Raw genomic sequence first — 21,443 nt, forward strand, 5'->3', positions numbered from 1 at the left:
GACCAAGCCAGAGAAATAAAAAGGTTTTTCTTTTCTTGAAACTCCCAAGGACTATTAATAATGAAATATTACAGTGGAGGAGATGTTTCACTTAGGAAGTATCACTTAATAATATTAGTTAATAGTCCTTCCTGTGGGATTTTGTCACTACCTTATTTCATCTTTATTGTTCCATAGGGAAGTTCATTTCCGTGGCTTAGGTGATACTAACTGCTTTATAGAGACGAAAGTGTTATCTCTCCAGATAAGGCAAACTAAACAGTATGCCTACCAGACTGATAATAAATAGGGAGGCAAAGAGGTAGGGAAAGGGTCATGAACACGTTTGTTCTCATTTTCCTCTTTTTCCCACTCCCTACTTTTTCTCATCATGCACTGCCCACAGTGATGGGGACTGGATGGATAGATGTAGGGTGAAACCAAAAGAAGTAAATTGGGAAGAGTAGTTGGAACTGCAGAAAGAGGATGACATGAATTGGACAAGCTTCCAAGGGGGTCCAAACCAGACCCATGATTGTAACTCAGACATTGGCCTTCTGCCTACATCAAAGCCATAACAGTGGGCGTGTTATGTCTTTGTGGTCTTCTCACAACTTTCTCTGAGTCTTCCACTTCCTTTTTGCCTCCACCTCCTTTCTTTCCCCTTCTGACTATGAGTGGTCCCTAGAATCCAACTTTACTCCTTCATTAGAGATTCTATAGATGTGAGGTGCCACAGCAAGATGTGGACACGTGAATCTGAAATTCAGGATCCCTAAACAAATAGCTTCTCATATCTATCTAAGTAATACACTGGTCTAATCCAATACATTTTCTAGACAATCTCACTAATTCTTATTAGGATAGTATGGGGATTTTCAAGTAACATTTTAAGATATTTTTAAATGTTTTTTACAAGAAAGAGAATTTAAAGATATATCAAGAATGAGATTGCAAAGGTTTGTGAAATTAACATCTAGTAATAAGTAGAGAAAAATTTAGAATATATAATGATATAACAGCAAAAACATAGCTAGTGGGAATGTATGATGGTTCAGGTACTTTTGAAAACAGTTTGGCAGTTTCTTAAGATGTTAAGCATGGAGTTATGAAATGACCCAGCAATTCCACTCCTAGGTATATATCCAAAAGAAATGTGGACTTATGTCCACATAAAATGTTATTCACAAATGTTCATACCAGCATCATTTCTAATAGGACGAAAAATACGTCATTAAAATGGTCTCATATTTATAGTGCCCTGGCAAGGGGGCAATGAAACAATGAGTGTCTAATACTATAAAATGTTGGTCCTATTTTCTTCAATGTGATTGCTAACTGTGTAAATTAAAGCAAGCAAGCGTGTGTGTGTGTGTGTGTGTGTGTGTGTTTCCTAACAGAAGTATAAGCTGCCATCAGGTAATAATAGGGGCCTTGTGTATGGAGTGCATGGTGTTTGGTCACCTTCAGGGATGGATTCTAGCAGGTGATCAGAATGAAAATCCCCAATCCCCAGCTCAGCATTATAAAGATAAAAAGAATTGAGATGAACCAAAGACAGGAGGTTTTCCAGAGACTCTCACCCACGAAAGCCAATCATTTCCTCCCCCTCCTCCTTCTTCTTCTTCCAGATTTACCTCCTTTCCTTCTTCAGATGAAGTTGTCTCACGCAAGCAACTGGTCCTAAAATCTAACTCAATTCTTTGAGAAGGAAGGACATTAATTAACCCACATGAATCTCTACACTGTGGATTTGATCTAATGGATTGTAGCCTCTACCTTGTGGACTCTCCAGACCATTTTCCAGGATGCTGGTCCCCATTGTCCAGCTCTCATGCCCAAAATATCATAATCACCCTCTATTCGTCATAGTCTAGAGCTTAACACAGTCCACCTTTTTTCCTTCCTCACTCTGATAAGAAATTCTGTTCTTCAGTGGAATTTGGTAAAAATAAAAAATAAACTAATACTTCTGGGGTTGGATATGGTTTGGCATGGCTATTTGGAATGACATTATGTCATCAGAAATCATGATGCAGTATCTTAGCTCCATTCTTCAATAATCCAAGTCCTGCCAATTCTATCTCCCTAAAAACATATCAACTCTTCCCTTTCTCTCCATCCCACTGGCCTCTAGCTTGCTTCAGGCCCTAATCCTTTCTTGTCATAGCTATTATCATGACCTCCTAATTGGTCTCTTAGCCTCTAGTCTTGTTTTCCCTTATCCACCTCCTATGTGGCCACCAGATTTGTAAAACATAAACAAACATAAACCCGGCCATAAACACTCTTTAAAGCCCTGAAATGGCTCCCTGTCATCTCCAGAATAAAAACCCAGCTCTTTATTTGAACTTATAAGTTCCTTTTTAACCTAGTTCCTGTATACTTTTCCAAACTATTGCCTATCCATCCTGAGCTATTCATATTTCTGAAAACAAGCTAAGCCCTTTATCCCATCCTTATAATTTCGAATGTTATTCCCGCTGCCTGGAATATTCCTTCTCTCCATAGGTGGGTTAGCTAACTCTTTTACTTAACAGCTTTACTGAAATATAGTTTACATACCAGCACATTTATTAGGCTTAACTAACTGCTAACCTTTGAGACTCCATTTGGATGTCATCTCCTGTGTTTGGTTGGGTTCCACTAAAGACAGATCCTGAAATAAATATGTGGAAGCAAGAGGTTTATTTCAGAGAAGATTCCCAGAAAGCAGAGTAACGGAATGGAGAAAGGAGACAGAGAAGAGAGAAAAGTTTATAAAGGGTGTGTTAATGAGCATGAGTGTGTTATTGCTGTGGACAATGAGGGCTCCACTCCATTGGAATTCTTGGAGAGCCTGTGAGAAACACATCTCTGAGTTGTCCCACTGCAAGGCAAAGAAGCCTGGGTATTTATCCTATCCCTCATTAATTTAAGGTCATTTCTAGAGGTGTTAGCTCTCTGGCATTTCTAGTGTGTCTCATGGCCAGGAAACAGTTCAGACAGAGAGAGGCAGGAAGACTTCGGTGTAAATGGAAACTACCTAGAATGAACTTTTGGGGGTGGGGGGAGGGGATAAGGATGGAGCACCAGATGGCATCTGTGCACATCTTCTTTAAAACTTTTCCAACCCCGCCGCCCCACCCTGCCCGACTCTGCTTTTCAGGCTAGGTTAGAGGAACCTTCTCACTGATCGCATAGCACGACAAAGTCCTTGCCACACTACACAACTTTCTTGTTTCACTTGTTGGCCACACTCCACTGCACTGTGGACACCTTGAAGGCAAGGTCTTTACATCTCTTCATGCTCCGCATTTAGCAAAGCGTCCTGGACCTAGAAGGCCCAATAATGTATGTGTTTGTTTCAAAGCATTTTACATTTATCATCAACTTTTGCATCTGAAACCCTGCTTAGGAGGGAGATAGCATAATCATCATCTTCATTATTCTCATTTTAAGGATAGAAATCTTAACTGCAGTGATGTAACAGAGCAGATGAAGGACCTTATCTGTTGATGACTAGGCCAGTACCCAAACTACTTTAGTTCCTGTTGCTTAGCACACTGCAGGAGGTAATGGCATTCACCTGAGGCTAAACCTTTCAACCCATGGCAGAACAGAGCTTTCCATGTCCAGAATAATCCCCTTTACAATATTCAGAAGATGCCTGAAGGTGGAAGCAGGGCAGCCCTAGAAATGCCAAGTTCTGTGCTTTGTCTAAAAATGGAAGCTTTGATTTTTTTTTGGTCTTCCCTCACTTAGCCTCTCCTTGGAGCTGCCTCCTGATTTAACTTTTCTACAATTCTAATATTTGTGAATATGTAAATCAGATTTTACTATTAATTAATTCACCAACATAATGCCATTTATGAGAAGGAAGTGATCAGCCACGGGGAACAGAATGCCTTGTAGCTCTGTCATTTTTAAAAGTCAAAGCAAGAAGTACACAGTTCTAATAACAGAAAGGATGAAGTGCTTTGTTCTTAGGTTATGCTCTGGAGTACGAGTTTTAAAAGGATTAAATATATAAACATCAAAGAAAGACTGCCCCGAAGCTAAGAGTTGTATGAGGAAACCCCCTGCTTTCCTATGTCCCCTATGTTCAAACGTAAGACAATGGATCTGGTGATTAGAATGGTCTCTGTTCACTTTACACAGTAAAGGAAGAGAATTAAAGAAGCTTTCCCTTAGCAATATCACGACTACTGGTGAACAACTAAAAAATGGAAACATTTTAACATGCATAAGGTCAGAGTCTATTCAGTTCCTTTTTCTGTTATGTATTTTGGAACCACTTGACAGTTTTCCGTTTTAACATTTTGAGGGATTTTTCTTGGTAGAATTCAGACAAGGACTGCAGAAGTTTTGCCATCTGCAAAAAGAGTGGGTTGGATTAGATTAGCAAACACTTTGGGTTCCATACAATATTTTTGTTGGTCCACAAAACTCCTCTGAAGAATACCAACATTAGAAATGAATCCAAACACTGAAAACCCGATTAATGGATAGGCCACAATATTGCCATTTTACAGTACTATTAAATGAATAGCAAATGCAGAAATAACATTAAATTGTTTATAATATTCATGGCATATTATGTTTTCTGATTAGAACGATTTTAAATCTAGTCAAGGCATTTTAGAAATGGAATCAAGTAATTTTTTGCTTAACAGCAGAATGAGTGAATGGAAAAACATGGATTTTGATATCAGATAGTCCTGCACTCTATTTATACTTCCATTATGGTGTAACCCTGCACAAGACATTTAATCTCCTTAATCCTCAATTTCCTCTCTTTAAAATGGGTTTGACAATGCTTAATAGCCCACAGAGTGATTTTGCAAATTATATAGGCTAGATACTTGAAAGTGCCTAGGGCTAACCTTGGCACATGAAATGCATAAAAATATTCTTTTCCCATTTTCTAGCATTCCTGTAAATGTTCAGCATGATTACTCCTTAACTGCAAGAGATTATATTTTAGAGTCATTTCTAACATTTCTCTTTAAATGTCTCCCTCCTCATACAAACATCACAAGGGTATAAAAGTAATGGACACAATTTGAAATATGATCATATTGGATTAGTGGCCCACCAATTTAAATTTATTTTCATCTTAATTGGCCTGGCTTAGAAAAAGATGATCAACTCCTGTATTATATTACTTTATAGAATCTCTTTAGCTCTAAAATGTTTCTAAAACCAATTTACAAGTGATGGAAGTTGGAAAGGGTAGGGGTAGCTAGGTTATATCAGATCTGTCCCTGGTGCTGAAAGTGAGCAATGTACCTAAACTCTCCTCATATAGATGCAGTAGAGGGGAAACTAACGCGACTTAATGAAAATCCTGAATTGTGCCTTGTTTGCTATTAAGAAAGTGACATTACTCAGGCATCTCCAGAATACAGTGATCATCCTCTTTGACCAAGTTAAAACTTTAGGACCACCCCAAGGGAAGAAAGAGAAAGTAGACACCAGCCCAGCCCACTGATGGATGCAGGCTGATGCATGCTGAAACACAATTACGTGCCCATCCACTTGAGTTATAGATTAGTCTTTAAATGCATATACACTTTGCTGCTTTCAATGTCCCAAGCGCCTCTAAGTGTTCCTTGTAAAATGTGTCTGAACCAGTATCCCATTCAGCACAGTTTAGCAAAAAGATACTCATTTATAGTTAGCAACATTCCTTTGCATATTAAAATATGCACATCCAATTTAAAGGGTTTCTCTTAAATAAGCACTCCCCATCCATCTTATTTACAGCTCGAATTTCTCATGTGGACTAACAAATATTTCACTATGTGAAATCAGAATTGTGAACTACTTTTTAAAAAATAACTGATCATTGGTTCTAACAAAATGATTTTAAAAATCATTTGTCTGAATGTGGCAGCATCCTTATCTTCCTTGAGTGATTTGTGTATTTTACTCTAATAAGCCACTAACATGCATTTACTCAAGCCTGCTCTGTGCTCAATCCTAGCACCAAAGTTCTGAAGGTGAAATCAAAAGGTAAGGTTCTTGGCCTGTAGGAAATTAAAACATTGCTAAGAGAATAGGAAAAATATATAATATATATAGATATATATATGAAACATCAGACAACAAAGAAGCTCAAAACAGCAAGCAAGATGCTAACTCTAGGGCTAAAGGTATTCTAAGACCAGGGACCAGCCAGATATCATTTATGATTTCTATGAATCCCACACACTGATGGGACAGGACTTCTCTGAAATTTACCTTATATAAGTTCATATTTTAATCCTCTGTATTTTCATTCAACCATATTAGACTACAGATTTCTTGAGAGCAGGGAATTCTTTGCTCAATTTCTCCTAGTTGCCAACCACAGTAGGAACTTGCTCACTGAAATAATTCAAATAAAATTGCTCAGAGTTAATAGAGTTAAATTAATCAATGTTAGTTGTGGCAATCAGAGGTTTATTGGATGCGTGAGCTGGGATTTTGAGAGAACCTTGAAGGAAGGGAGGATTTTGAAAGGTAGAGAGAAGGTATGGCCATGCTTCCTGTTAGGAGAAAAAAGCAAAGCAAAGGTTTAGAGCTGGCCATCTCAACTCACCAGTGGCATTGTGAGCACAGACATCCAGAGAGTGTGTGCCAAAGTGTTTTCCCCTAAATCAGAACATGAAATACCTCTCTTTTGGCCCTGAGTCCTGTGTTTATTCAGGAAGATAATTTTGCATGACTTTTTTCCTTACATCATCACGGATCATTCTTCTAAAAGACTCATGATGCTTTTAAGAGCCTGCTGAGTTGGCAGAACATCCTGGAAGACATAACAATTAGCCCACTTTTCAGCAGGGATCATCTACACACAGCAGTGTGTCTCTTTATCTTAAGCAAACAATTAAGGCTTGCCACACGTTTTCTCTTTTCGATTTCAAGTTTAAACTATCTTTAGAAATCTCTTTGGGTACCATTTCAAGGAGTGCAGTGTTGCTGTGTGTAAAACAGCTTCTTGGTCAAAACATGGCTGAGACCCAGTAGATACTTGATGGAGACATCCCTACTCAAGGGAGCTCTGATGTTTGCCAGAGGAGCTTCCCTGCTTTGAAAGGACAATTCTTGTTATACTTTTACCTTCTCTGCATGCGATTCCATTCTCCAAGAAATCTTACGTAGATCTTTTAGGATAGCAGAAACACCCACCACTTGGCAATATGTCAGAACTATTGAGATTGGGATGGTATAAAATAATAAGCACACTACACTAAGTGCCAGCTTCAATTGCAGCCTCCCAAATATCCTTTGTATTATATCACTTGCTATGCATAGTGATTTCATGATTGACATAGAACTGTTTAGATTTAAGATATATGCATGAAAATATTTTGTTGTTTCTCAGGCAGAAAATGGTGATGTGATTAAAAGCTAATGCTTGAAACATTTGCTAGACAAGAGCAGGCCTTTTTTTTTTTATAACCTTATCAAACCAAATAATCTTTTCTTTGGAATCCCTACTCCCCATTATGATCAATCTCTCTGGCATATCTGAGCAGGACTGAGCCAAGAAAATGATTCCAAATGTAGCAAAGGATAGAAATCCCTGTAAAGTAGGACTAAGTCAGTATTTCATCAAAGAATTTAATCCCTGTGAAGGAATGCCCTTGTCCCTTCCAATTTAAAAATTATTAGAAAGGCATTTGTTAGGAGCTGTCTACTTAACATGTAGTGGCAGATATTTGATCCTAAGAAAATAGAGATACAGCCAGAGATTTATGTACAGGATGTTCATCTCAGTGTTACTTATAGTAGCAAAATTTCTAAAAACTAAATGACCAACAACATGGCATAAGTTAAATTAAGGTTCAGCCGTATGATGGAATTCTATGCAGCCATAAAATCTTTTATAGCAATAATAATTGAAATGAGAAACTGTTCATGGGAAATATTTAATGGGAAAAAATGGTTATCAAACAGAATTTTTACTATGATCCTCAATTTTAGAAAATAAAGTAAACATTGTATATACATTGTCAGTGTCCTCTTGCCAAACACCACCAGGACCACACCAAGTAGTTGGCCAAACTGGGTTTCCTTCGTGTTGCAGTGAGGAACACACACCATGGAGAACTAAGAGGTGTCTCAAGAAGGGGGTGTTAGAAAGCACTTATAGGATTTGGGCTTGTGTTAAGTAATTTGGGGGAAGGTTGTGGGTTGTGTATATGGGGGGCTTACACCAGATTGGGTGCCATTAGGAAGCAGGGGTAGTTTTATGTCTGAGTGTCTTAATCTTTTTTCTAGAGGGAGAAAAGACTAGAATGAGGCTAAAGGCTAAAGCTGTAATTTTTTTTTTTTTTTTGAGACAGAATTTTGCTGTTGTTGCCCAGGCTGGAGTGCGGTGGCGCAATCTCGGCTCACTGCAACCTCTGCCTTCTGGTTTCAAGCGAGTCTCCTGCCTCAGCCTCGCGAGTAGCTGGGATTATAGGCACTGGCCACCATGCCTGGCTAATTTTTGTATTTTTAGTAGAAACGGGGTTTCACCATGTTGGCCAGGTTGTTCTCGAACTCCTGACCTCATGACCCGCCTGCCTCAGCCTCCCAAAGTGCTGGGATTACAGGCATGAGCCACCGCGCCCAGCCGTAATTCGTTTTTAAAAGACCACAACTGTCCTCATATTAGCCAGGATAACATGCTTCGTCATTTTTTGTGGTTTGGACAGGGTTCATGTTTTGTCTGTTTTCACATATGATTATGGAGTGGTCCTAATTTTATCTTAAACCATCACAGTTACAGAATGCTCTTATCTGACATTAGTGTTTCAGGAAATGGTTTATGTTCGGTGGGAGAACACCAAACTCAGTTGTGAGTGCCAGGCTAGCTTCTGAATACCAGGGAATGCTTTTCTTTTCACACTTATGTATAGAATAAGATTATAACAAATATCATTTATTATATGTCTGTGATATTTCAGGCACTGTTTTAAGTGTGTTAATCTATTTAATCCTCATAGCAATTCTATGGGGTTGGTACTATTGTTATTCCCATTTTCCAGAAGAGAAAAATTGTGCCATAAAGAAGTAAAGTTACCCACTGCATTTTAGCTAATAAATAGTGGAGCAAGGATTCAACTCAGTGGCTACAGAACCAAAAGCCTCAACTTCTACATTATATTGCCTATGTGTACAATAAATGATCGACAAAGATTGAAAGGTAGTGTGAGTACACCGATACAGGTGTTTTTGTTTCCTTCTTTTTCTTGTTCTTACTTTCCAAATTGTCTAAAATTAATATGTATTAATTTTAAATCAGAAAAGGTAATAATTTGTTAACGTACTGGTGAAAGCTCTGATCACAAAGTCATTGGCCCAAATGCAAACCCAGGTCGTTGGTGGAGGCAATGCTCCCCAGAACTTCTACAAAAAGAGAAGAAAAATCGGGGGGAGGCAACACCCTTCCTGCACTCTTACGTGTGGGGTCTCTTTCTCTCTCTCTCGCCCCTCTCTCTCTCCCCTCTCTCCCCTCTCTCTCTCCCCTCTCTTTCGCCTCTCTCTTCCCCCTCTCTCGCCTCTCTCTTTCCTCTCTCCTCACTCTCACTCTCTCTGCTGCTCCAATTCAATTTAGACAACACTAACGGGATTGCCTGCAGTAAAAGGTGGCCCAAGGTCCACACTTAGTTGGTTCTGTCTCCAAATTGAAACATACAGGTTAGAAGCTCCTCCAAATATACATAAGGACAGTTAGGAATACAGTTGGGAGGACTAGAAACAAATGCCTTGGTCCCAAAGGAAAGGCCTTTTCTGTGTGGGAGGACAACACTCTCGCCCTGGCCAGCTGAGCAATGCAGTTTCTCCCGCTCTAAGATTCAGCCCAGGCACTGAGGGAGGGCACTCTGTTCTTCAGCCCTTGTGAGGGCTGACATTAAAAGGCCGGAAATTCTAGGGACGAGGGCGAACCGAGGTTGGAAGGGAGCCAATCGGAGGGTCAAAGACTTCAGAATGAAAACAGCTTCGCCAAAATGTTAAAGGCGCCTAAGCAGACCTGTCGGCTGGTTTTCCTTCTCTTACTTTTATCCCTGCGCTGGCATCGGGGCACATGAAACAGCTCTGTTCATTCCCTGTGCAGCGACCGATTTTAGGCCTCCTGAGAAGTGCCCACCCACTAGCTGCCGCTGGCTCAGTCGCAAAGAGCTGGGTTCGCAGTATTTCCCACCGCCACCCCCCCTCCCCGCCCTTCCATCTTTCCGTCTGCCCGGGCTGAGAGCCACGCAGGGCATCCACCCTGTCATTTAGCACCTCGGCTACGCAATGGTGGGTGGTTTCCCAAAGCGCGTGCCCTCGCAGCCACTCGCGCTCGCCTCGCCGCTTGCAGGGGCACAAGTCAATGAGGCTTTTCCCTCCGCGATCATGGTGAATCAGCAAAGCGCTGCAGAGCAGCGGCACCTCCACGAGCAGAAATTAAGATGCTGGGGGAATGGCACGAGTGGAGTGTGGCAGGGGAATTTCTAGCCCCTTCCAATGTGTCCCTCCCAGGGACGGCGGTACTGGGGGAGGGGAGTCAGCTGGAAGCTGCTGGACTTAGGCGTCGCGGGGAGCCTCTGGAAACAGAGCAGTGTAGGGAATAACGAAGATGAGCACAGAAAGTGGACGAGAAATGGGTGGAAGGATCTAGGGAGCACAAGCAGAGCAGGGCAGGTGCGCCCCCGGGGTGGGCAGCGCAGCAGGAGCAGGTGTTGCTGAGGAAAGGTAGGAAGGAAGTCCGGTATGGGGGAAGGGAGGACATCATCAAATAAGGAGGATTTCCCAAACCGCGACTTGCTGTTTCCAACGTGCAAGTTCCCAAGTTGAGTTTGAGAAGTGAAGGGCCACTAGGTGTAGGGGAGTCTGGAATGGGAACGTTAGGGAAATGCCTCCCCGAGGCGCATTCTCCTACCCATTCTCCTCTTTCTTCCCCCACCACTCCCCTTCCTCCTCCTGTCCCTATTCGTCTTCCTTCAGCTTCGATTAATATGCATGTCTATGCTCCGTAGTGCGGGCCACCGCCTCCCGTTCGACCCCTGGCACTGGGAGGCTGAGCTGTAGCGACCAAAGGCTTGGGATGGGGAGGCTGAGCGCTCAGAGCGCGGAGCCTGAGGACCCCTCGCCGCGCCCTGTATCCCACCCCCCTGGCTGGAGAGAGCGCCTCAGTGACCCAGACTCCGAGATCCCGCTCGGTCTGCGTTGCAGTGGACAGACCCAGGAGCTTGGAGCGCGAAATGAAACGCGCTAAATTGTACCTGTGCGTGGCCGTTCCCGCCGCCGCCGCAGGTCTATCCCGGGGCCGAAGCCGGCGCCCGCCTTCTCGGGGAATTCTCCGGAGGGGGAGTGCGAGGGGAACCACGGTGACTGCCTGCTAGCTCACGGCTGGCGCGCACACGCACACGCCCAACTTTGCCAAGCCGTCGGCGCCCCGCGGGCTCCCCCGCGCCCCCTGCGGCTCAACACGCTCGGAGACCTGTATCTCTCCTGCTCTGAGATAAGGTTCCCTCCACTCTCACACCTTCGCATGTAGGGGAGGAGAGGGCGGAGTGAGGCAGAGAAGGGGGTTAATGCTACTGACTCCCTGGCCAGCCTTTCTCAAACACTCTACGCCCGCAGGGGCGCCCGCGCCAGCCACGCCGCACCAGGTCCCCCAGACCTGCTGGTGACGACAGAGAGAGGAGGAGGAAGAGAAGGCAGGGCGAAGAACCGGGAGCCGGGGAGCCCCGGAGCTCGGGAGCCCGGGAGCCCAGGCGACGGACAGTTCCATCGACTGACCGTCATTATCAGCACTTTTATTACTAAAGGACTGGGTGGGAGGTTGGGGGGTGTGCAACAGAGCTGGCCAGCCCCAATCCACTCTGGAGCGACCCTAAATTAGAGCCAGAGAGAAAGATTCTCCACGGATACCTTTTGAGTGGACGTGCTCCAGACACACACCCGGACCCCGTGGTCCCGCCGAAGCTGCAGTGTTGGGGGTATTTTAAACGGTTCTTATTTGGAAGGAGGCGTGATTTCCACGTTCGAGCGTCTTCGCTCCCCACCCCCTCTCGGCACCAGCCAGTGCGCGCCACCACCTGAGCCTGGCGAGAGCCGGGACGCACGCAGTCTTCAGCCTGCTCCTTTCAGCCTCTGGAGAGACTCGGCTCTGAGCGGGTCCGCCCGACACCCGCCCCCTCCCCCCCTCCTGAGAACTCTTTACTTTTTGTTTGGAAAATCGGGGCCATTTCTTTATTTATCTCTGGGTCTTCCCGGAGGAGGGCAGAGAAGGGGAGAGCGAGCTCGGCGGGCCGGACCGGGGGAGGGGAGCGAAGGGAGGGGAGGGGACTGGGTGTAGCCTGGAATTCTCCGTCCTCGTGTTCCTGGGCGGGCGCGCAGAGTCTCCTGGCGATAGCGCCGTCGCCGCTCCCCGCGCCACCCCGTCGTTGGCCTTGGGGGTCGGGTGAGTGGGGTCATGACGAGCCGCGGGGGCTGCCCCGGGCCCCGCCCGCGCTGAGAGGGGACGCGGCCGCGCGGCGCGGAGCCCCCCGGGCGGGGAGGCCGCGGGGGGTGGGGAGGGCGCACGCGGTAGGGCGGAGTGGGGGCGGCGCAGAGGCCGCCAAGCTGGGGGGCTCTCCGGGAGGGCGCGGCCGCGGGCAGGAGGGCGTGTCTCCGGCTCGAGGGGACCCTCCCGAGGCGCGGCGCGGGACTCCCCGATGGTGGTGCCGCGGCTCCGGGAGAGCTCAGGGTCTCGCCGCCGCCGCCGCCGTCGCCGCCGCAGCGGGCGCCGCTGCCGCCGCCGCCGCCGCCGCCGCCGCCCGAACCCGCGCCGAGCGTGCGCCTCGCCCTCCTCCCGCGCCCGCTCTGCTCTAGGATGCTGCGGCAGGTTCTGCACAGGGGCTTGAGGACGTGTTTCTCCCGGCTCGGCCACTTCATTGCCAGTCACCCTGTCTTCTTCGCCTCGGCGCCGGTGCTCATCTCCATCCTGCTCGGCGCCAGCTTCAGCCGCTACCAGGTCGAGGAGAGCGTGGAGCACCTGCTGGCGCCCCAGCACAGCCTGGCCAAGATCGAGCGCAACCTGGTTAACAGCCTCTTCCCGGTCAACCGCTCCAAGCACCGTCTCTACTCGGACCTGCAGACCCCCGGGCGCTACGGCCGGGTCATCGTCACCTCCTTCCAGAAAGCCAACATGCTGGACCAGCATCACACCGACCTGATCTTAAAGGTGAGAGGGGACGGGTGCGGGCAGACTCCGCCAGCGCCGCGGCCGCGGTCGGGCTGGCTCTGCGCTGGGGTCCCGGCTGAGAGCGCCACCTCTCCTAGCCCAGGCAGCTGCCGCAGGGACTCTCCTGCACCGCGCGCCCCAGGGCGGCCGACTGGAGCCTCCCAGCCTCCTGGACAAGGAGCGTCGGGGTCCGGGTCCGGCCCTGCCCACGTCGCCTCTACCGCCACCCCGCAGCTGCTGCAACAGTTGGGGCGGCGGCGGCCACAGTGCTGTGGTCGGTGCGCTTGTTTTGGTCGCAGTGGGCTTGGGGGTGGGGAGGCTTTGGGGTAACTGGGCCAGGAAGGAGCAGAACGAGAGAAGACATTCTGGAAAGTCCTAGTACTTGAGAACAAAATACTGTGCTTGGAGGGGATTCCGAGATACCCCTCCCTGTCCTCAGTTTTGTTTCTCCCTTTTTCTGGCCCCCCGCAGTGTTTGGGGAACGGTTGTTGGTGTGGGATGTTGGGAAAGGACAAAAGAATGTGAGGCGGGATGGTGATGAAGATGCCTCCCACCCACCCAGAAAGAAGTGTGGTCTCTGGCGAGGACAGGGGGCTGCCCTGCTGCTCTCTTCTCCGGAGCGAGGTAGCCATCTCTATCTTCTAGGGTATGAAATTATGTTTGTAATTCGCAGTTACTTCGTCTTTCACAGTAGCTCCTCAAGAAACGCCAAAACTTTGGGAAAAGAGGGAACCGATCAATCCACTTTTATTTGGGTGCATCTGAGCATGGGGGTGAGGGGCAGAGCCCGAAGGGTGAGAACAGAAGCCAGGCTGTGTGGCCCCGAGAAGAGCACAGGAAACCGAGCAGCTGGTTAGAGGGTGACACTCGCAGAAACCGGTTGTGCCATCAGCTTGAGGTGGGAATTTGATGTGGAAAGTGAGGTTAATGGTGGTAACTTTCAGGAACTTCCTAAGAGAAGCAGAGGAGTGAGGACTAGAGATGGAAAAGTGGAGCCCTCAGGAGAGAAAAGTAAAAATAGGTGAGAATGTTCCATCTGAATCCCTGATGGGGACTGTGGGGCTTGTTTACTTAAGGTTCTCCTTTGGGGAGGGCAGACAAGAACCAGTCCCAGCTGGGACTCTGGTGCAGAGGGATGGAAGGTGATGGTTTTGTGTGAGTCTCTAGTCCAGATCTGGTACTAGAGGCTGGTTAGATTTCTAGTCTACTTATCCCAAGGGGAGTCTGCCGGGAAACCTGGGGAACTCTTTCCTCTTCTTTTCCTCTACAGGTAACAGTTTATCCCTAGAGACAAGCTAATTTTCATTATTTTCCTATGTCCGTTTGTTGACATGTTATCAATTAGCAATTAGTAATGAGGGGAATCTGACTAGGGGCTCAATGGAATTAGGATCTTCCCACATGGAGTGGCTCATGATATTTTTAATGGCACACAAATCACACATTTACTCATCAAAGAACCTTAATAACATTAATCCCGAGATGTTTGTTTTTCTCATGATTAGACTTCCAGCATCAAAGTGGTTTTCTTTTTTCTCTCAATACTTTAGTGACTATATTTTGGGACACAGATAAATACTGCTCCAAAAGCTTTCCCAAGAAAACACGTAGTAGATTCATCATGGGCATAAGGAAACTGTAATTTAACCCGTTCTGACAGTTGGAAATGCCCCGTCTTTTGATTGATGATCTACTAAATGATATTTCTCTTTTTGTGTTTTTTCAAGGTGACGTTTCCATTGCCTTTTCCCCCCCCCCTCACAAACCATCACACCACTGTGACAGGCAGTCACCAGTTACAGTCACTCTCAAGGTTAATGAGACATCAACAAGCATTATCAGATCTCTTTTCAACTGGATTACTTCTTCCCTATTTGATTTTGATCAGTTCAGGACAGAAAACAGCGCTATAGGAGAAGGTTGAGACTGGAGAGACGGAGGCTTGGTTTGCCTCCATATCTAAAGGGCAACTTTAAAGGACAATGGTCAAATCAGTGGATTGTTTTAAGAACAGGGATGGTTTTTCATCTTCTAGGTGTCTGAGTAAAATCAAAACCAAGCCTAACAGTGGTCCGAACTTATTTCTAGCTGATGACTCTCTGGTCAAATGAGTTCATACAGCTTATAAAAATCCGGACTTACGGAACCAAGGAATTAACTGTCTTCAATTTTAAATTATATGTTTAATTTTTTCTTTCTGCATCCAGCCCCTACTTTTGGTAGATATGGAGCCAGGGGACAGGAAGATGGACCTTCATTAGTCATGGTAATGTAAAGTGTGGGAGTGAGGACTTTTTTTTTTTTTTTTTTTTTCATTTAGAGACATGACCACTTGTCCTTTAGGAAAGGTGTCAGGAGTGAAAGAATCACTGTTATTGCTGTTACTAGTGTTATTCTGATACTTCGTTACTGGCATCAAGGATAGCATTGACAGTTAACACTACACAACACCGAACAGTCCCTGCCGGTTTTATGGCGTCACATTTGAAATGAAGTGAAGTGGACAGAGCATAAGCAGGTCTGAGGCTTTTTCAGACCCCAGTACAGAACTGAGGAGGTGACTTGTAGGGCTGTGTAAGGTGTTGCTTCAAGCATGAAGAGTAGACCCATTCTCTCCTCTTAATGTTTTGGGATTGTACCTGTGCAGTGAAGGAGATCCTTCTTGGGATATTGGTCCCACTATTTGCTGACAAAAAAAAATAGACTGGGAGGGAGTGATGACAGAAAACGAAAAGCCAGGTTGACGTTTTTAAATGTAATTGAGAGTATTACAGAAAAATATCTGTATTTCAAAAATCCAGCTGATCTGGTTTGGAGGAGCTTTCTCGAATATGCGCAAGTGATATGATTACCATACTCTGAACACTGTAGCGTAGAAGTTGACCCCACACTGTGAGGCATGACTCCCCCCAGCGTTGGTTTCCCCTGAAGGCTACAGGGCAACGATGCATTATTAGGCAAAAGTGGGTAGGACCTGGTGGTGCTGATAAGGGCTCATGCAGTAATTTCTGAACCTCTTTAAATAAATGCTGCTCTTCAAACATCTTCCTTTTCCTAGAAAATTAAATTTAGCTGATTATATCTTTTAACTGAAGATCCATGATGTTCATCTCAAAGCAAATTTCAAAGGAGGGCCTCACAAGCTTTTATAGATACGTTTCGTTGCGATCACCTAAAATGAAGTGTAAGTAGGTCCCTTTGATGATTGATCCAGGCTGTTAACAAAACAATTCTTGATTTATTCCGGAATCATCTATTTAAAGTGAAGAATCAGTACAGCCCAGTACTTATGATAATGACATCATCTTTATAGGACTTTATAGGTTATAAATATACAGTATGTTTAAATACAGTAAATTGCGAAAAAGGCTATATCCCATTTTACATATGAGAAAACTACTTCTTAGAAGTTAACTGACTTGTCCATGGGAAAAAATACAAGGCTAGAACCAGGACTGGACTGGACCCAGGGTTTTGGACTCCAAGCCCAGTGTGCTTTTCATTGTAATTTACTTTCATATGATACGCTACTGGAATGATTTAAAATGTACATTTTTGTTATCGAAATGAAGTACAGTTGACCAAAGTTTTATATCCCATCCCATCCAGTTGTTCTAATAGTGGTAATTGGATCATAAGAATATTTTTCTTGACTGATTCTGTCTAGTGTCAATTAAAATCCACATACAGAAACTCCAAATACCCAAAGTAAAGCATAAGATATTTATAATTAACAATATACAAGGATAGAAAGAAGATTTTTTTGGAAAAAAAAATCTCTGGATGATTGAATGTAGCTGCTTCCTGATTGAGTGCTGCTCACTGGCAGGGTCCAGGTTGACTGAACTTTAGTGCCTTACACAGTCCCTGGCACATAATAGCTACTCAATAAATACTTGTTGAATAGACCCTCCCTAGTCTACTCAGACATTTATGTGATGAGTTAAAGAAAATTCCATAAAAACGAATTTGAAATGTATTTACATAGTGAAATTTTTATTTTTACAACTTTACAGACAGTTACTAGGATTCTTTGTTTGCAAGATATCATTCTTCCCTCCTTGATAACCCCCGTAGTCATATCAAAGCGTATTTCAGTTTCAAAATTGGGTAGGGGAATTGCCTTTGTACAAAGTCCTCTTCTTCAGGGGAAACTCAGAATGTTTTATTCCAAACCACGGGACGGACGCATCCTCACATAGCAAACATTCTTCCATTTACTAGGAGATCTCATTTCGCTCAAATATCAAGTTTCTGTTTTACTTAAAGCTTTTATGTTTAAATACATTAAATAGAATTAAGTTGCAAACAAGGTTAATAAAATCTAACCTTAAGTTATTTACTTCAGGCTTTCCAAGAAGGGCAGCATAACTGCTAGCTCGGGGTCACAAAGAATGGGTAGCTAGATCAAGATCATAGTTTTTCCAAATGCTGTCTCAACACTTTCAATCACTATGGGAATCACCATCATTTCTTCCTCTACAATCTAAGGATCAGCAAATTTCAGCCTAGTTTTTAACGTAGACTGAGTTTTTACAGATTTAAAAGATTATAAACACAACAAAACAAAAACCAAGAAAGCTATATAGCAGAAATTGTGGCTCGCGAAGCCCGAGAGATTTGCTCTCTGTACTTTCAAAGTTCCTATGTTGTATTCTAAAATGTCATTACTAGAGCACTTTCAAGAAGTTAATAGTGTTAATCTGTAAGGCAGTAGTTCTCAACCGGGGCTGACTGTGCACCCACCCAGGGGACATCTGGCAATGGCTGGAGACATTTTTGGTTGTCACAACTTGGGGAAGAGGCATGTGCTACTGGCATCTAGTGGGTAGAGGCACAGCGTAGCCCACACAACAACAAAATTACCCAGCCCCAAATGTTAACAGTGCCAAGGTAGAGAAACTCTCTGCTTTGCATGTTTCTTTTGTTTTTTAAAGATTCTTTTTTTGCTACTTTGATTATGTAAAATGAAAAACTGCCAAAGAGAAGTTCATAGAACTCTGGGGACAAATATTATGACCTCCGAGGTGATGCTCTCTTGGGCAGTTGAGCAGAGACCAGATTTTCCAGTGTAATCGTCCCCAAAATGCAGTTATCTTGCTCTCTTCGATGGCTCTGTCCCTTCAGGTCTAAATCCCACCTGCTGTAGAGGAGCCCAAGAAACTGAATGCAGTATAACTGCTTGAATGACGAAGGGGCTAAGTTGACACTGGCCTTTGAGACTTGACCATTACTAGAGTGCCCATTATTGGCATGCCTTAAGCATCAGTCAGCAGCAGTCGCCCACTTAGGTCGGGCTTCTTCTGACAGTGTGTAAGACCCCACTGTGAGCAGCGGCCTGAGGAGGCAGGAGGCAGTGCTTTGTTGCCTATTCCAGCCTCTCTGCTTTTCCAAGTATAAAATGACAAGAGAAGAGCTTGTATCAAAGAAACACGGAATCAAAGAACCTTCGGTTTAGAAGGCACCTTAAAGGTCATCTCCACAGAGGCTGATGCTAGAATCTTCTCTTAGCATCTCAGGGTGCTTTGTTTGGTGACAGGTGCTATGAAGCCTTGGGCAGTCCAGTCTCTTCTGGTGAGTTATCCAAGTGGCAGATACTCTTAGAAAAGATTGAGCCTGGGCCTGAAAGGGCAGCATTTGTGTATTTGCTGGGTCAGTCAATTGACTTTTACTCTTTATTTTTGTACTAGGGGAAAATTAAGGAGAGACTGAGATCGGTTTTCATTCTCCTTTCATTTCGTAGGTAGTGTATCCGAATAATCTAAGCACAGTCTCAATCCTAGGGTTGTCTGACTTTTAAGTACATTTGATTTGTGCGATTAGTATGTCAAATGCCCACTTGTCTCATTTAGATTTGGGGAGCAGTCTTTTAATTCTCCATTTAGGTACACATTTGAGACAAACTTTGATTAAACTGAAATTTAGATATAAAGCCTTAGTGGGAGAGGAAGCCCACCTTTGTAATGACTCATGGCATCTTGATAGATGCCATATTAGAGTTAGGAAAGGATGATTCTATTTTAAATGACCACAACAACTGAGCCTCTCAGGATTCACCAGACCTATAAAGCTCACAGGACAGTCAAGCATTGAACTGATGACTCCTTAAAAATACGAGAAGGAGAAGTAAGCTAACAGAAGTTATTTGTTTTCTACCTGAGTGTTTCCAGTGCCTTGGCACAAAAGCCAGGGAAATGTGAGATGCTGGTGAGCTGATCAACTTTGACTTTGTGGGATGTGCCATCTGGTACCTGATTTCGGGGCTCAGTGTGAGCCCCAAGTGATACTTGAGATAGGCTTAAAGCAGACCTTTGAAGTCACCTGCTTGATAGCACATCACAGCAAGCAGGCCTGTCTGCAGCACTGCCTGTGTCTCCGCCACATACCCGGAAGGCCACAGAACTACCGAGGAATCCTGCCAGACTGATTTAATGACCAGCAGGGGAGGTGAGTAATCGCTAACCTTTAAAAGACAAGAAAAGGAAAAAAAGGAAATCAACACCAGTTGTTATTTCTTACGGGAAGCCCTGAATAATATGTTCTGCTTACAACTTCTGAATTCATATTTTGAACAAAAGGAGGCAGTGAGGAAATAGAAAAAGCTATTTTTATCTTCTTGCTCTCTAAGAAATCCTCTTGAGAATATTGTTTCTGCTATTTTGAAAGATCCCCATTGTTAGGTCTTCCACTTTGGGTTTAATTCGTAGGCTTCAAGTACAGTTAAGATGATTTATGTAAGTGCAGTCGGTTATCTTGGGAGGTGATATCAGAAAAGGCTGATAGGGGAGTGGGGAAGTAAAACAGTGTGTAGCAGGAAGCCAATCAAGAGAGTATTATTAAGCAAGTGTCTACTGTGGGCAACTGGGGCTCAGTCTCACTAGGGAACTCTGGGAGACACTGTAGAATGTGTTGGAGAAATCTCAGTTGTGGATAAAGAAGCTGAATATTTTCTCCCCAACTCCAGCCATCATCAGTTGATTCAACTACATTTAGAAGCATGAAATTTCCGGCATTTTCATATGCTGTGTTTCTCCATATATATATATATATATATATATATATTTTTTTTTTTTTTTTTAAAGAATTGGGTACAGAGCTACAGGTGTTTGTGGCAAGCAACCTTAGCATGGAGAGGTTAGTGTGAGCTGAGACTATATGGGTGGGACCCTGAGAGCATCTGCCCTAAGGGTCTTATATTCATCTAGAGTTATACATCGAGAGATTTAGTGCCCCGTTTCTAGGGAATGGATATTCATCCCTTTACTCAACAAGCTGGCTATGACCCTGTCTCCATGAAGCTTACAGTTAAGAATCATCCAGCATAGCTATTTAGTTATTCTCAAGTTTGACAAGTGCCAGTGGATGCTGGTAAAGATGACTCCAAACAGGGCCTAGACACCAACAGGATGTGTGGTTTTAGATGCCAAACCTCTACATTTGAGAGGCACATATTCATTCTCACCTTTATGAATACAGAAGTCTGCAGGCCCCCATCTTCACACATCTACTTTTGTTGTTCTCCCTAAAAGTGCCCTCCCTCCTTTCTTTAAGGACCAGTTCACATGCCTTCTACTTTATGAGGCTTTCTCAGATTCATGGCTTCTTCTCTCCCTTAAATCTATTGGGCTTTCATTCTTATACACATTCTTTAATGCAGACCTGTAGACTTTTATGTAATTTGCTATATTGTCATGTGATCGTTTCTCTTAAGAGAGATAATGAACTCTTCAGGGGCAGGAACAATGTCTGACACTGCCAAATCTCTCCTAGAGCCTAGCATAATGTGGAGTTTGCAGCAGGTGCTTAATAAATTGTTACTGGTTTATAGCTTGTAAGATGGAAAATGTGCTCTGCCTCCCTATTGATTTATTTTGGTCAAATATAATTTTGCCTGGTAGCATGACCATGTGATTTCTTGTGCTCTGTATTCATTTTTCATCCTTGACAAATCTTGGTTTCAAACTTGTTGATAAGCAATAAGCATCCATTCTGTTTCCAGATCTGCTGCCATTTATATGAGGAGAAATTCTTGGAAAACCAAATATCTGATGACCTTCTCTGGTCCAAGTACAGTTTGGGAGGGTATAAACTTGACCTCAGTCCCCATTCAGTGGTGCATTTCCATGTGGGAGGGTGGATCCCTGTGCAGTTCCCAGTGAGCACCCTGGAAACCAGGTCCCCACACTACACATTCCCTTATTTACTTAAAGAAAAGTCTCAAAACATTGGCCACACCCATATGCAAATGTAAATAGGAAACACACTTGAAAGAAAACATCAAGGACAAGTGGTTTTC

The 21,443-nt window shown here is 44.3% G+C and overlaps 1 protein-coding gene across 2 annotated transcripts in view; it reads left to right on the plus strand.

Moving 5' to 3' along the window:
- The first annotated feature begins 11,417 nt into the window (after positions 1–11,417).
- Positions 11,418–21,443, plus strand: part of PTCHD1 (patched domain containing 1) — a 70,509-nt gene continuing 60,483 nt past the window's right edge. Inside the window, exons 1-2 of one of the 2 annotated variants that reach the window (XM_063804583.1) lie at positions 11,418–12,385; positions 12,796–13,147. In XM_063804583.1, the coding sequence (XP_063660653.1) occupies positions 12,797–13,147 (351 nt within the window). In that variant the 5' untranslated portion in view covers positions 11,418–12,385; position 12,796. Of the gene's footprint in view, positions 12,386–12,717; positions 13,148–21,443 lie in introns of those variants that run through there. The other variant, XM_016943879.3, reaches the window with a different exon arrangement.

The sequence above is a fragment of the Pan troglodytes genome, chromosome X (assembly GCF_028858775.2).
Source record: "Pan troglodytes isolate AG18354 chromosome X, NHGRI_mPanTro3-v2.0_pri, whole genome shotgun sequence".
NCBI classification, from domain to species: Eukaryota; Metazoa; Chordata; class Mammalia; order Primates; family Hominidae; genus Pan; species Pan troglodytes.